The sequence below is a fragment of the Molothrus aeneus genome, chromosome 2, assembly GCF_037042795.1.
Source record: "Molothrus aeneus isolate 106 chromosome 2, BPBGC_Maene_1.0, whole genome shotgun sequence".
NCBI lineage: Eukaryota > Metazoa > Chordata > Aves > Passeriformes > Icteridae > Molothrus > Molothrus aeneus.
The window spans coordinates 35,418,778-35,435,978 of record NC_089647.1 but is presented as its reverse complement, the minus strand read 5'-3'; the positions used below and the strand labels follow the sequence as shown (position 1 = coordinate 35,435,978).

Sequence of the window (17,201 nt, the reverse complement as noted above, 5' to 3'; positions counted from 1 at the left end):
TTCCAATGCCTAATCATACTTTCTGTAAAGAAATTCCTCCTAATTCCCAACCTAAATCTCTCCTGGAACAGCTTGGAGCTATGTCCTCTCTTCCTGCTGCTGGGGAGAAAAAACCAACCCCACCTGGCTACAACCTACTTTTAGAGAGTGATAAGGTCCCCCATGAGCCTCCTTTTCCTCAGGCTAAACAACTGCATCTCCCTCAGAAGTTCCACATAAGACATGTGCTCCAGGCCCTTCACTACCCCTGTTGCCCTCCTCTGAGCTGGAAGAATGCTCTGCAGAGAGATCTGGACAGGCTGGATTGATGGGCTGAGGAAAATTGTATGAGGTTCAACCAGGGAAACTGGTGGTTCCCAACATGAATGCTACAGGTTTGGGAAGAGTGGCTGGAAAGCCACCAATTGGAAAAAGACTTGTTGGTTGACAGCAGCTGAACATGATCCAGCATGTGCACAGGTGGCCAAGAAGGTCAGTGACACCTGGCCTGGATCAGCAATGGTGTGGCCAGCAGGAGCAGGGCAATGATTGTCCCCCTGTGCTTGGCATTGGTGAGGCCACACCTCAAATCCTGTGTTCAGTTCTGGGCCCCTCACTGCAAGAACATTGAGGGGCTGGAGCGTGTCCAGAGAAGGGAAATGGAGCTGGGGAAGGGTCTGGAGCACAAAACTGGTGAGGAACAGCTGAGGGATCTGGGGGTGTTTAGCCTGGAGAAAAAGAGGCTCAGGAGGGACCTGATCATTGTACAGCTGCCTGAAAGGAGGCTGCATCATGATAGGGGTCAGCCTCTTCTCATAGGCAGCAAGCAACACAAGAGGAAGTTACCTCAAGTTGCCACAGGGGAAATTTAGAGGAGACTTTAGGAAAAATTTCTTCTCGAAAAGGGTGGCTGGGCATTGGAACAGGCTATCCAGGTAAGTGGTAGAAACACCATGCCTGGAAGTGTTTGCAAAACACCTGTATATGGCATCTGGAAATACGTTTTAATAGTGAAAATGGCAGGATGTGGAGATCTTAGACACATTTTCCAATCTTAAGGATTCTGTGATTCTATGGTTTAGTGATGGGCATGACAGTGTTGGATTTATGGTTGCACTCAATGGTCTTAAACATCTTTTCCAGTCTAAATGATTCTATGGTTCTCTATCGGAGTTCAACTTTTTTGCCATTCTCTCTGAGTATAATTTTTTTCTTTAATTAAGTTTTCACATTTTAGAGAAGTTCAGGCCAGATAGATGCATCTGCTTTAAAACAGGAAGAATGTAAGAATTTTAAGGCCATATTCTTGAAGCTCTTTGAAATTAGTGATGTTCTTCTACCTTCTATTTCTGCAGTATTTATGCCATTGGCAGATTCACAGGAAATTTTTCAGCATTAAATCTTTCATACTTTCTCAGGTGGTGTTATTACTGTAATCCCTCTAGAGTGTGCTAACTCTAGAGGGATTGCAGTAAGATCCATGGAATTTGGCCTATGTCACTAGAGTAAACCAAAGTTTGTGATTATCTAATTTAGACCATGTCACAATCTACTTATTTTTTCTTAAAATTTCTCTGGTAGAGTTTTAATGTGATCTGTGCTGAGTAGTCTTTCTAGTTCTCTAGCAATGGCTCTTTACAACATGACAACATTTTCTCAGTGCACAGCATAAATTTACCTAGGGGTGGAGGTTCAAGCTGGGTGAGAAATGTTGGCTGTAGCCTGAAACTTTTTCAATTAGAAGTTTTCTGTTGGCTAACTTCATTTTTAGATACCATTTTTTCTGTAGCTTTATGGATTGCTGTGAACATACTGAGAAAAATTTTCCAGATGAAAATTTCTCATTTCAAAAAAAAAAAGGAAAATGTCCTTTTGAAATGAAATTACATTTTGAAATGTTTGATGTTTTATTCCATTATTTTGTGACAGAATAGCAGTAACAATACATAATTGTGACAGACAATGGAATGGTATGACACAGTTTGGCTTGATACCATTTGTCATGAGTTAATTCATGAATAATGACTGATACAGGGTTTTAGAATTTTTAAATGTTCTTCTGTGACTTTGTGCAACACTTTTGAAGGCCTTGATTTTCATTTGAAGTTGCTGTGAATAAACTAATTTCAACTATGAAATCTGCTCATAAAGAAAAAGAAAGTCTAAATTTTTCAGTCATCTCTTAGGAAGTAACATTCAAGGTGTCACACTCTAAAACTGAACTGAACAAAGAAGACAAATTACCTAATTAGCAATCAGCTAATCCATTTCTGATCTTTCTGGATGCTTTTAAACTGGGCTGATTTTTTGTTCTCTTGTGTCCATGAAGTTTCCAATGAAGTCAGCAGTGTTCCCCAGTTAGGACCACGAATCAACAAATCCTATTTAAAATAATTGCTTCCAGGGGCAAAGTGTAAGCTGCTCTTAACCTGTTGTTTTTCATTCATAGCAGAATCTGGGCTGTCACAGAGAGGGCAATTCATGGGCACAGCCCCGTGGGAGTGTTTTATTGAACAATATTGACCTTTTCTGTTTATGGACATTGTGATATAAATTCTTCAGTGACATAATTTCTGTCTCTGCAGCAGCACTTTATGTTAGTCAAACAGAAATTTCAGCCTGCCTTGTTGTTCATCTGCTCATAATGATGCTGATACTTGCCCCTTTGAAGGTTGAAAGTTTTAGCCTTTGTTCCAGTGCACTGAAGAATGAAAAAGCATAAAGTTTTGCCCAGAAGGGGATGTTCTATGTGATCACAAGTATTTTTCATTACAGAACTAAAACTGAGCTGTAAACCTCACATTGTTGTAAATCAGGAGCTGGTCAATTACAGACCTAATTCTGCTCACATTTCATAAACCTAAAGTAACTCCAATAAGGTCAATGCACTTACTTTGAATTTCCTTGGGGTCTAAAAGGAATTAGAATTTGACCTTAGGTGTATTGGCACAAGATTGTGAAATAAGTAAAGCAAGGTTGAAAAATGTTTTGCTTTGAAAAAGAACAAAATGTTAGGACCTACAAAGGTCCTAACATGTTTGTAAGAACACAATTAAGAAGAAGTAGACACAGAGACAGTAAATGCTAGTTGCCAATCTAAGCTTGGCATTTTTACACAACAAAAAACTAAGCTAGCCATTTTTAAGAGAGGAGTTTATGCAATTATAAGGGATTTTTTTTCAGTAAAATTTCTTTAAAAATTTTCCATCTTTTTCAACATTAGCCATGAATTCTTGACTTCATATTGGGTATTTTGTTATCTAAATAAGTTGGTTGCAGCAATGTTTGTGGTCCTGTGGTGTAAAGTTATTTTGAAATAATTCAGGTTAAAAAACAAAATAGAAAAACTCTCACAGGCTGTGCTTTTGCTTTTGTTTTCAATACCAGTAGCATGATGGTAGGTCCTCAGAAATTAATTACTTGTTTACTTCAATTCCTTTTTCTCTACTCCTTTGCATCTATTCACACACTTCATGGACTAAAAGTTAGGCAAAGCTCTACTCAATTATGTCACTTTTTTCTTCCCAATACATCATGTAGTTTCTGTTTTCAGGGACAGAAAGCACAGTAATGTTTGGAGATGCAGACAATTACTGTCTGGATTCTTCCTAGGCTGCAACAGACAAAGTCTGAATTTCTGATTATTTTTAAAAAAGAAAATGGCCCACTTTTCCCAAAAAAGCTTTTTGGCATTCCACACTGCATTAAGACTGAGACTGAACACATTAAAACTTTTGCCGTCTTAGAATCGTAGAATGTTTAAGATTGGAAGGGACCTTAAAGATCATCTTTCTCCAACCCCTCTGCCATGGGCAGGGATGCCACTCACTAGATCCAGTTGCTCAGGGCCCAAACCAACCCGGCCTCGAGCACTTTAGGGATGGGACAGCTTCTCCAGGCAACCTGTGCCAGTGCCTCACCTACCTCTGAGTGAAGAATTTCTTCCTAATATCTGATCTAAACCTTCAGTCTTTCAGTTTAAAACCATTGCCCCTTGCCTCTCACCATCTGCCCATATAAAAAGTCCCTCTCCCTTCTTTTTTAAGCCCCCTTAATGTACTAGGAGACCCCAGTAATGTTCCCCTGGAGCCTTCTCTTCTGCAGGTTGAACCTCAGCTCTCTCAGCCTGTCTTCATAAAAGAGTTGCTTCATCCCTCTTATCATCTTTATGACTCTTCTCTTACCCTCACTCCTACTACTATTTTGTATTGTTATGCCCTTATGCAGTTCCTTGAAAACCAAAAGCTCTGAGGGATCAAAAGTAGATCACATTCAATTCAGCTGATATATGATATTGTAAAAATATATTTATTGTTAAATGTAAAACGTGTTATCCTTGCTTATTTGGAATTTTACAAGATTCAAAAGAGTTTAGTAGAGAGATTATTAAGAATTTCTTTTAGTAAAGAACTTTTGCTTATTAGCCAATTAGGAAAATTCAAAACAGGTTAAATAGCTAGATAACTAAACTGCTAAATTCTTTTGGAAATTATACTAAGTGTCATTTTTGATGGGTAACTTAATCCATGTTTCTCAGTATTTGGGAAAAAGTCTGCTGTGGAGTTCACAGTGGAATGATGTAGACATAACATGCCAGCTGGCAAGATCCTCTTTCACTCTTGTTATCCAGCCTGGTCCCTGGAAGACAGTGAATTCTAGGGCAAACATGCATCCTCCATGGTTACAGGGTTACTCATGGTTGTGCACAAGCAGATTATTGGATGTTCTCCTTTTCTGCTGTGCTGTATTTTTTTTGCAATGCATGGTGCTGACTGTAGCAGGAGACAGTTATCTCCTAACAGGCTTATGGTCTGATACAGTCTAGAGTTTCTAGTTTGTTATCAAATGCCTTTAATGTGGCTCTTTCTGTCTTCTGCTATTCCAGGTGAAAGCATAACTTTGTCTTTTATTTACAGTTATTCTTCACTAAATCAATTCAAACTGCCCAGAGTTTGAAGACTCTAACCCCAGAGAGAATCAATTTACAGCTGGAAATGGTGTAACAGAATAAAGCATGTTACCTTCCAAAGTATTTCGAAAACTGTAATTGGCGCTTTTATCCATGGGTCCAGATTCATACTGAGTCAGAGAAAGGCAAAATTCGACATCAGCTGAGGATGGGAGCCTTGGGGTCCTTGATTTATCATTGTTCCCAGGATTTCTCCTTATAGGCCCCTCGCTTGTGGCACTGCATAAAGCTTGTTGGCTGTTGTACTCTTCAGACCGAGTGCAGATTACCTGGATAAAACACTTTCTATTAGAGGAGTTGCAATTACAAAAAAAAAAAAAAAAAAAGGTACTTGAAGTACTTGAAGTTTTTTGAAGAACAAAGAAAATTTACAATACAATAAGTTTGTTTCAAGAATATATATTGTATTATGAATAGACATGAATTGGATTTATATGTTTCACATGTAAGATTTTAATATAAGATGGTTATTTCATAGAAAATAGCCCTCTAATATAGCGCACATTTTGAAATAATACACTGAAATTGCCCAAGTGGACTAAGGCATCAAATCATTCATGCTCTTGAAAGCTCACTGAAGCTAAATACAGTGTTACCCACCAATGCAGCTGAACACAGAGGTAAATCTGCTGCTGAATTTGCTAAATGGAGGATTTTTGGCTTCATCAGGCTACTGAACAAAGCCATAATCACAGTTGTTTTTTTTTTACCTGGTACAGTAAGAGTGGGAAATGTTGACTTGAACTATGAAAAAAAATATTATGAAAATACCTGTGTGTGCTTTTTTAGGGTAAATGTATGCTTACTTTCTCTATGAAGATGCTAATACATGTATTAAATGGGAAAATTTGCTGCTGTCCTTCCTAGAAATGTGGCAGAGATGAATTTGTATCACCAACTGAAATACCATAGTGATGGATATTGAGAAAGGATCTTAAAGAGAGAGATGGATAAATATGTAAAATACTGCCAGAATCCAACATCATTTATATAAATGTTCTGGGTTCACAGACAAAATCCAATTACAATGGCATAAAAAGTCATTTTTTGTCAGATGATCTCCAGAAACTGCCAGTCCAGTTTGAGACTCCTGGAAGACAAAGGTAGTTCAATGGTGGGTCTATGAGAATGAAACAAAGCAACAGCATCTCAGAATCAAACTTAACTGTCTAGTGTTTTGCTTTTCTTCAGGAAAAAACACCAAAACAAGTAAAACGCCAAACCACCAGAGACCCTTTTAAAACACAGGACTCTGCACTTAGCAAGTCATCAATGTGGTTAATGAGAAATTGGGGTAGGGAAAGAATAGTTCTCATTAGTGAGTGAAACATCATAGGGGAGAAAACACATAAAAGTGAAACCTCAACTTTTTTTATCCTGAAGGTGTATTTCTATTTCATGGACCAAAACAATGAACAAGAATATGAGCAAAAACGATCATCTCTGCTTTGAATGAGATAGATGGAAGAACATGAAATTCTCTGTTGAAGATGGGAGATTCATTTCACCTATACTAGCCACATAGAAACTGTGAGATTGAAGCAACACTTCAGGATGACCTCTGCAGTCAGTGGAGAGGGAGCCATCTCCTGTGTGATACAGCTCTCCCAAACCAGATATCTGGTAGGTGAGATGTAACTCTCTCCATTGACTAAGTCAATGAAATAAAATGAGTAAAAAATCAATGCTGAAACTGTCTCTGAACTGCAGTTAGCAAGGGAAGCAAAATTAAGTGTTCAACTTAATGCTCTCTTTCTGCATTAGGGTGGGATGAATCACACCCTGGAGGCTCAGATGTGCTTCTGAACTAACTAAAGACAGAGCCAAAGGCAAATTGATGTGCTGCTGAACAAACTTTTAAACAAGTGGAAGGAGATCAGATGAATCCTTTTGTAAGTGATTTGATGACAAATTCATAGATAATGTTTGATGAAGCTGGTGACATAACACAGACCCCTTAAGAATCTGGAGCTCTTAAATGATAAGTTTTCTATGAATATGAATATAATGAAAAAATTATTCTCGTCTTTTTTGGGAGTACATAAGAAAGCTTATCAGAGCCATTTATCCTTAGACACTGCTCTGTTGGCTGCAATTTGTCCATGTCTGTTAAAACTACTGAGGAGCCCTTGGAGGCTGTAGGTAGTTTTCCAGCAGAGAGTTGCACAAGCACATTTCCCCCAGAAGCTCACCAAATGAATCAGGATTGCACCTCTAAGAGGGACTTGGGTCAGGAGTGTGTCTCTAAAGAGTCTCTTGTAAGAATCCACACCTAGAAAGGAGAGGTAGTGACAGGGAGAGGCCCACAATTATAAACACAAACCATAGTTTATGCTGGTTTTATGATTAGTTTGTGTTACAAAGTGAGTTGATTCCCACTAGCAGGAAAATAGGTGAATGGTTCAGGAGAAGCTCTAGTAATTTGTTTATAAAAATGTACCATTCTGTGTCCCTAGAAGTACATTAGTGATGAAGGCAAATGTGTCTTGGCTGGTGAAGCTCAAACTGTTTCTCAGTTGTTTCTTGGCTCAGAAGCTTCCTATGTGTGGATTTTGTATCCATCTCTCCTATGAGCTTTATCTAGGTTCATATCTCCTGGATTCTCCATCCTGCCATCTCCTATCTTTCATCATTTTTCCCTCTGCCCTAGGGATATATCCCTATTGTTTCTTAAAGAGGAATCACATGCTGTGTTCAAGACCCGGTTTTCAGATATTCAGACAGGGAATCTTCAAGCATGAGCTTAAATATATCTCTGAACAAAGCAACTTCCCCCCTTTGTTCTGTTTATTCATTTCAGTGGGATTTAATGTAATTGTTAATGTCATGAGATTTCTACATTTTTAGACTGCTAATGTTTTTTTTTCCATTTATGTTTTAGCATAGCCCTCATTAACTGTATAACTAACCAAATTCATCCTAAATAGAAACCAGATCCCACAAGGCCTTTGGAAAATCATGGTCAAGAAATGCCACAACAGAAGTCCCAGGAATGAAAATGCTTGTCTGTAACGTTTTGCTATTTCTTTTTGTGAACTAAAAATTAAGGCCTGGTCATGGAGAATGCTTCTCCAGAAATATTTAAGTTAGGTGATATTAATTATGGGTGTATCCTGAAACTATAATTTGCTGTTTTAACAGTCATGCAATGTGTAAGTGATAATAGAACATAGATCAATCAGATAGTTTTTTTCCGGATGTAATCTGCATAAAGCATACATAAAATGGGTCACACCATTGCCTTATTTTCCTTCAGCAGGAATACTTTCTGGTGTAAACATGTTGGTTTAAAACATGATATTTTATTCCAGTTTAGAACAGTCCTGGTCAAATTTTCCAGTTCACCCTAGACACATCTTCAAATCACAGCTGCACCTGCTTGTGTGAATTTGCCAGTTCCAGGGAAATTGTTAGGAAGATACTCTGAGGAAAAGCTTATATAAGTACTGAGCAGAGCAAATACCAGTAGATGGCAGTCCAGAATATGCAGCATCACTTCTGGACCTTGTAGCACCCTGCAAAAAACATCCCTCTGTGCACTGCAGCTGAGATCTTGAACAGAGCTCTGTGGAGTGCTTCTTAGAAAACAGACTGTAGAAACTACTGTCTCATACCTTTGGGAAATGGGAAAACCTTTTGTCTTTTAGTTTGCAACTGCTTGCACAGACCAGCCCCTGTGCCAAAATAAAGGGAACAGCACTACAGAAGATTTCAGTGATGTTCAGTCTTTTGCCTACTGTCTTTAAATTCAAAGCTTTGGGGAATTTTGTGACAGATTTCTTGGGGTTACTTTTGCTTATTAGATCTGTGCTCACAAAGGCATTCAACACTGGTCATATATACCTAAACACTTGGGAATAGAGAATTCTCTATGGTATCAAAATAGGTGCTCACTCACAAAGTGATCTGAAGTTCCTCAGTTCTTTGGGGCAGTAGAGCCACACAAAGCTAATCCACAACTCTGTGTCCTTTAGAACTGATCCCTTACACTGTGTCTCCTCTGAGGCCACTGAGTCCCCCTCCAGAAGCTGTAGCAGCACATCTTCATAGTGCTGTGTTGCAGATTAGGTAGCCTAAAAGAACCACTTCAGACCACAGTCAGAGCAACCACTTGACTTGCTGATGTGTGTCAGCTACAGAGATGTGATGTAGGCATTTCACTGCCTTTTTTCACACCTCCCCTCACCTGTTTGTCTGGACTCCTGAGCTGGAGACCAGGATGGGGAGCTGTTATAGAACCAAAAGATATTTTGTACTGATTCATTATCTTTCTTTATTTTTCTCCACTTATTCTTACGACCTTGCTTGAGAATCTCATTAAAGCACAGCTCTCACACTGGATTTAAAACGTTTGGCAGCTATAAAGAGGTTTAATTTTTTCCCTTTTTTTGGCTGCATTAGGGCCTGGCATAATTTAATCCTAATTAAGTGGCATCCAGAAGCCATTTACTCACCAAACTGGGAAAATGCAAGGAAATCCCGAGATACAAAGTGTATCTTGGGACCTTGCTTTCACAGGTGAAACTTTGAAAGGTGCTGTATCTGTAGCAGACCAAAAAGGTTTTAAGAGATTGTGTATATTTATATCTGGTTCTTTATATACTGCTGAATATTGGCAGGAATGGAAAAGTTAAACATGCAGAGAATTGAAAGAAAAGGAAAAAATATACAAAGCAAAGCCTTGAAGAAATTCTAAGAAGCATCTAAAAGGGTAAGGTCCTTGATTGTCTTTCTTCCCCTTATGGCACATACATAAACTGGGGGAGCTGTGAAACTCAAGCTAAAAGGAGATAAGACAAACATGAACTGACAGCATTAAAACAAACCTAGGGACTCCAAGGTATTTTCTCAACCTTCAGTAAAAGCTGGCTGCATTTCACCTTTTTGCTTGAAGGCAGCCCAGAACTGGAGGGCAACCTAAACCTGATTAAGCACCTCAAAATGGTGCTGGGCTGGAGTAGGAAAGTCTGTTACCAATTACTGATGAAGTATTCACTAGCACCTCCTGGTCTGACAGTTCTGCAGCTGTCTCCAAGCTGTACTGTCACTGCTTCTGTCTCCATGTCTACCTGAAATCACTCAGACGCATCTCTCTGGAGAGAGATGGGAGGCTTCTTCTGCTGGTGAAATATTAACAAACCCCATTTTTTATGAAATCAACCTGGCTATTGATTTATACACCTCTAGAAGTGTATATTCTTTATCTTTTACCTTACATGACTCCTGAGCAAGCGTGGCTATACACTAGTGGACAGCCAAGCATCCAGGGGCCCAGCTCCACTGTCACCCACACATGATCCAATGGACAGCCAGTCACAGGGACACACAGGCTGAGGATACCCAAGGGGCTCCTTCTGCTGTGCACAGATCATGATACCCTCCTGCTGCAGTCCTGAGGTGGCATGTGAAAAAGAACCTCTTCTTAACAGGAAATGTTTCAAATTTATAATCCATGTAAGCGTATCATTAAGAACACACTTCATAAATTCTTTCTTTATAGTTGCTCCATTTGGGCTCTTGTTTTTTAACATACCAGCCTGTAGCTGGCACCACAATCTATTAAGTTGCAATAAAAAATAAAGTTTGTGAGTTCCTTGGCTGTCCATAAGCAGATGGATGTAAGACTTTTACTGATTTAAGAATCAAGAAGTGCTGGCTTCTGGTGTTTGTATTTCTGAAAACTTCCTGCAGTTTTTAAAGGTAGATGTAAAATAATCTTTCAAATAATGCTGTCAGACAATTCAGCTAGCAATACAGCTCCCTGATAAAATGTACTTAGAATTAAATAACTGTGTCTGAATAGCTGAATTCATATTCCTTATGAAGTCATGTTTTCAGGTAATGGATCTAAAGTACTGTCATTATTAGTTCAGAAGCATTTTATCAGTTTTCTATTTGTGTAACTTGTTTCTCTTCTGTAGTAGCTTTGCTTTTTGTGTAAGTGGTTCTTCAGGGTGATATGGAATGAAGTGCTAAGGGAAATTTTCCATGCTTGCAACAAAGAATTGGCAGCAGGCTTACCCCAGCACATCTGAGAGCAGCCAGCTCTCCATGTTATACAATTGCTTCTCTCAAGTCTTAGGAGACAGAATAGAGGGAGCTGAAGTTGGTGGTGTATCCTGCTTACCACAACAGCAAACTGAAATAGCACTTAGATTCTCCAACTCTATTTTCTTCATCCTATGTCTAGCACACTGTGGGGATTCCCAGACTCTAACATTAACTGCCAGAAAAAAGATTCTGCTTTTAATTTGCAGTATGCTTTTATGCGTCTGCAACTCCATTGACTTCAGTTGTTTCTTGAAATTAGTTCTGGTGTAGAAGAGAGAAAAATTTACCTCCTACTATTTAGAATCACAGAACAGTTTTGGTTGGAAGGGACCTTTAAACGTCAGCTAGTCCAAATGCCCTGCCATGGGCAGGGACATTTTCAGCTAGATTTTTTTTTTTTTTTTTGCAAATCCATTATTTTGAATAATTGTAGAAAAGAGCACTAAAACAAAAAAACCCTCTAAAAATGTCATGGAATATCTCCAATTCCCACATATTTTTCTGATAAGTTGACATGGAATTGCAAAAATTGCTAAAGCATTAGTATGTCTCATGTAGTCCTAATGCTGAGTGTAACACTTGACTCATCATAAACAAGTAACTGAAAACATGAGAAAACCCTTCCCACCCACCCTAAAACATGAGCTAAGCAAACAAACAAAACCAGTAAAGATTCCTGATAGTCTTGCTGGTAAAAAAGAGGCAGGAATCAGAAGTGTCACTTAGATGACAAATATGAGGAAAATGTGGATGGATAATTCACTCAGCCAAGTAGTAACAGCAGCATGTTGAAGAAAAAGTAAGGTGAAAGCAAGAATTTCAGCATGTATCCATGGGTATCCACGTTGCTATGGCAACCCTTCAATGGAATAAAGTATTTTCTCCTTTCTTTGGGATTAAAAAAAAAGAAAGAGGGATGCTTTTCTGCAAATAGGCACTTCACCTTTTTTAAAATAAAACTAAACCATTTCCTAACATAGCAGGCATTGTAAAGACACTTAAAATTCTAAAAACGACACCATATTATTGATGTGTTATTCCAAGGTTACTCTTGCCCTCTTTTTATTTTGAATGCTTGCTAAAAGCATTCTTGTTAAATTCCTTCAAATTCCTTCACATTTCTGGATCCTCCTCTTTTTTTTTTTTCTTTTTTTTTCCCTCATGCTGTTCAGCTACAGAGCTTAGATAATCAGAGCATTCTGCAGCAGATCTATGGCTGTTTTCGGGTTCAAGCTAAGGCTATTTTTGTTCCCTTTTGATTTTCTGGAGTGATATTTTGATCTCTTACTTTGTGCTACTTGAAGTTACTGTATTGACTGCTATTCCCTATCAAGCAATTGTTTAAATTTGGATTCAATGCTAATAAAGAAGTATCTCTACCCCAAAGTCATGACTGAAAATGCAGATCTGTTCAATCTCTTTCATTCTTTCTCAGGATAAGATGGGAGAGCCATAAATAAATGGCAGATATTAGAGGGAAATGTTAGTATTTGAAGGTAAAGTTATCACATATTTTGGAAATTTTGAAAAAATTGTAACATTTCCAAAAGTCATTGAAAAATATAAGTGAAAAACATTTCTAGAAAATACCTGGAAAATGTCAGCAAATGACTTAGGTAGTGTTACCTATGTACACTGACACTGAATGTGTCTTAAATATAGCATACCTTTTATTTCTGCACCTCTTAAAGTTATACAAAAATATCACTTTGAACAACTTGTTCCATAAAAAAATCTTTATTTTAAGACTGTATTAGTGGGGACTAACTTTAAATGAGAAAAACCTGACTGTTTCTTAAATATATCAATTGCTACTAATAAATGTTCTGGGTATTTATTGCTGAGATAAAAATAACTTAAGAATCTGGACACAATAAAGCCTTTGAAAAAAACAAAAAACAACTAAACACAACTACCTGAGCACTGCATGTCTTTTAGAAAAATCCTGCTAGTAACTTACTGATTTCTGTGTATTACCTGTCTCCTCCAACCCTGGTTATCTCATCCAATATACTGTATTGATAGCTCCACTTGATACATATAACCAGTGCAATTCTGGTTTCATTTTATCCACTTCCCCACATGTACATTTTTCACACAACCATTTATTCAGCTCAGTGCAGGACAGCATAAAATCCACTTCTTTCTGACAATACAATCTAATTAAGCTAGTAGAGTTGATACAGATTCAAGCTGTTTGAAATAAGAAGAATTTTTAAAAATGGGATGAAAATGCATATTTGTATCCATATCTGTTTTATGGCTATGTCTACACTAAGTTAAATGTGTTCAGGAAATTTCTCAGGCACTGAGGCCAAGTGACATCAAATAATCCATGTTTATGTCAATAAAATAATTTTCCAAAGGTGTATCTATGCAAACAGTCTCCTGTGAATGGTCCCTGAAATGGTTCCTGTCTGAGGGAGAAAAAGGTATGCTACAGAATAGCTTAAATAGTTCTATTACTCTATCTCCAAATGCTCGAATTTAGAGGTCTACATGCCCGCTATTATTCAGAGGGCACAAATCAAGATTAAATACAGCACAACCAGCCCAGTAAGCCCAGTTGGGTGCTGATTTGTAATATGCCAGAATATCCCAGAGCTGCTTGAATTTCTCTCTCTGTTAAATCACTAAAACTGCCCAACCTTCATTTGGGCTGCTGCTACAGAAATAAATGGAAGACAGATTTAGATGAACATAGTAGACTTCAACACCAGAAGCCACTGTTGCTATTGTCATGATGGAGTGTGTCTATCGAAGCTGATAGACCTTTGTCACTGTATTTTAGGCAATATGGCAGTGACGAGCAAGACAAAAAAAAGCCCTCAGTGTTAGAGTAGGACACTATAATTCAGCTATATGAGACCTTATCACTTACATATACATGTAATGTCACCGTGTTTTATGGCCTCATTTGAAGTGCTTTTAATTGCCAAGAATCACTTTTGCATTTGTCTCTCAGATCCTTTAATCAACAGATAGTATTTCTTCCCTATTACTTTGGACTACTGATGTGAATTACACAGCTGATTATTCTCTGCTCTTAAGGTTTGGTTTACTTGTTTGTCTGTTTGTTTAACACTGAAAGCAGGTTAGTTGAATTTGATAGTTTTTAATTCATGGAGGGGAGGAATACAGTGGGAGAGGGGTAGAGTGCCTGAAAAGCCCCTGAAGCATCTGCTTCTATTTCCATCATTCAGTCATCCACTGTTTTGCAATGGTGCTAGAAATTTACGTGCATAAATCCTGCTTCTCTGACCTAACTGGCACACCAGAGTCAAGCATGTTTAACCTGCTAAAGGCCATGTTTGGACACAAAGGCATAACTGTCCCCCTTCCACTTTACTTTTATGTTCTTAATTAAAGAACCTAAACCGTACAGTCAGAAAGAAATGAGACAAAGTTACAAATGAACTGTTCTAAATAATGATTAGGACCACATAAAATCTAATTTGCTTTCTGGTATCGCCTCCTTTCTCTCCAGGAGTATCTAAGGGAAGGCAGTATGGCTAAGCCCCTATCTTGTGCACTTCACCTAATTGCTTAAAATCAGATGGGGTCATTCCCTTCCCCTTTCCTTGGCCAGATCTTACCTGCCATGAGGAGAAAATTGATGCTGGGCTGAGTAAATTAGGGTTGGTGGGATGTCTGCCACCCATGTACTCATCATTGCAGACCTCACAGTCATCTGCATCTCGCCAGTCCCAGTAGGGGATGGTGAAGTTCTCATCACCCGTTATTCTCTGGATCTGACGTTCCCACATCAGCAGAAAGACCCGATGCCAAGGCAGGAAACCAGGGGCTTCGTGGGCAAAATCAATGTCCCGCCACACATTGGACCCACCTAAGAGTGTGTCTCGAGAGGCATAATAATGCATCCACACAAAGAGATCGTACACATTGATGTCTCTGAACATGGGGTTGGAGCCATTGTTCATCTGAGCATACGTGCCCGTAGCAATAACGTAGTCCTGGCTAGGGATGCTCTTTGCCAAGTTAAGATAGGCAAGAAACTTGTTCTTCTCGCTGGCAGTGAGCTGGAAGATGTTTCTTCTTGTTTTCACTTGCCTTTCAGTGCAGTTGAGCCCGGAGAAGCCAAATTTGCACTCCCCACAGTTGAATCCCATGAAGTTGCCTTCACATCTACATGTCCGGTTGTAAAATACAGAAGGCCAGTCCTCTCTGTCATCCACTCCTGAAAAAGGGAACTGTGGTCCCAGTGGAGCCTGGGAGAGAAGGATGTTCTGGCAGGACCCTCTGCTGGAAAGCTCCCCACAGGGGGACCCATCTCCATCCCAGGGGGGACAGCACTCCTTGCTCAGCAAACTCTGCACGTTCGCACAGACTCTGGGGAACTGCCCGGTGGATGGCTGAAGAATGAGGAGCAGAAAACCAAGGGCAAATAGCAGCATACTGACAGAGCAGCAGGAGAGCATCAGCGTTATGCTTGAGTGCTTGGAGTGCTCTCTCTGACCCCTCCAAAGGCCTGTGCATGAAAGGAATTCCTCCCCTCCACCAGGAATGCTTCACTGCTCACTCTGCTACAGTGCACCCTTCAATGTCCTTCCCCATTCCTACACACAGTGCATTTAGACTCAAAATACACTTCAGGGTTAATCTCAATGTCACATGTTTTAAGTGAAAGCCAAGTGACTTTCCCCCCACCCTCTACAAGTTTCAAAATACAGGCATTTATTATAAACTTTCATCTTCTGCCTAGCACATGATTGCTCTCTCCTGGCAATTGGAGAGGAAGTAAAATTAAAGTTGGGAACTGAATCAATTGTAAGTTCTTAGAATTCCTAGTTTGATTATATGCTTTAGAGTAAATGGTTTGTTAAATAAAGATGTGGCAGAATCTGTTTGGTTAAATAGGAAGAACAGTGGACATAGAAATGAAAAAATAAAGAATTTGTGAACAAACTATTTTTTTTTACAGGAAGCAAAAATAAAATGTGGTCAAATTAAGTACGAACTAGGGCAGAACCAGAAAAAAATTATTTGACTTAGCACTTTACATTTCAGTGTAAATTGCCTTTCTTGGATTAGTGCACGGAAAAGGAGGGGAGGGAAGTAATATACTTTAAATAAGAAAATAATGCTTGTTCTTCTAGAATTGATAGTGTTTTCACAGTTGATGACACACAGAAGTCTCCATGACAGCCTTCTCTACAGTTTTGTGGGAAACACAGACAATCTGCCAATAGATTTTCAGAAAGCACTTTGAGCATCTGTCTCTGGATCAAGAAAAAAAACCATTGACTCCTGTTTTTCTCCCATCAAGCAGTTTGCAAACACCATATCTGTGTTCCTTACTCAATATGTTACTGGGCAGCCTCCAGACCACCCACCTCTTTCTTCTTGTACATTAGCCTGAGGAGAGCTGACAGAGCTACATGAGCAGATTTAAAAGTTAGAAATTCTTTGAAGCTGCCCCTTGTAAGAGGACAACTCTTGTTTTACTGCTGGGCAAAGTGCACACGAGTTATCCATTATTTTCTTCATCTACTACTGCTGTTAATAAGAGTGGTTTTCTTGTTTTTTTTTCTTACTAAAAGCTGTGGGAATTATTTCCTTACGCTTAAGTGGGGCAGGAACAACATATAGGCAAATGAAGTGAGAACTTTGCTGGGAAATGAAGCCTTTGCTGGGATCAGGAGGTCATCACATGACCATGATGAGGAGCACGAGGTGCTTTAATCCTGTTGGCTTCTACGCCTCAGGTATTCCGGGGGATTATCCCTGAGTCCCACTTCCAGGGAGCCTGTGATGGGGGAGCCTGGAGCAAAAGGACAAAGGGAAAGTATTTGTTTTTTTCAAAAAATATTTCTAACCATAGTCTCATGTTTACTATTTTTTACCTGATTCCCCTGGTTTCCATGTTAGGCTTGTAAAATATATTCTATCATAGAAAGGCTACTGGTTTGGTTTAGTTTTTTTTGTTTGTACCTGGCTGTTTGGGAAACCTTGCCATTTCATTAACTGTTCTTCCCATGGATGCTACTACAAAAATACTATACATGAGGAGAGACCCATCTCTGAGGATAGAAATATGTATTTTTTAATTTCCACTGAAAAGCCTCAGGGATTGGGAGAAATTTGAGGTAGAGCCACAGAGGAAACCAGAAAAGCCCTCAAATATATATTTATGCAGACAGTGATACAAACAAATACATTCAATACCCTGTTTTAATATTCA

At 38.9% G+C, this 17,201-nt stretch overlaps 1 protein-coding gene across 1 annotated transcript in view; it reads right to left on the bottom strand.

Moving 5' to 3' along the window:
* The window catches only part of TYR (tyrosinase), a 42,191-nt gene extending 26,753 nt beyond the window's left edge, over positions 1-15,438 (bottom strand). The window contains exons 1-2 of the mRNA XM_066570371.1: positions 14,596-15,438; positions 5,001-5,217 (exon numbers count right to left, since the gene is read on the bottom strand). Coding sequence (XP_066426468.1) covers positions 5,001-5,217; positions 14,596-15,438 — 1,060 coding nt within the window. The remainder of the gene's footprint in view (positions 1-5,000; positions 5,218-14,595) is intronic.
* Between the last annotated feature and the right edge of the window lie 1,763 nt (positions 15,439-17,201).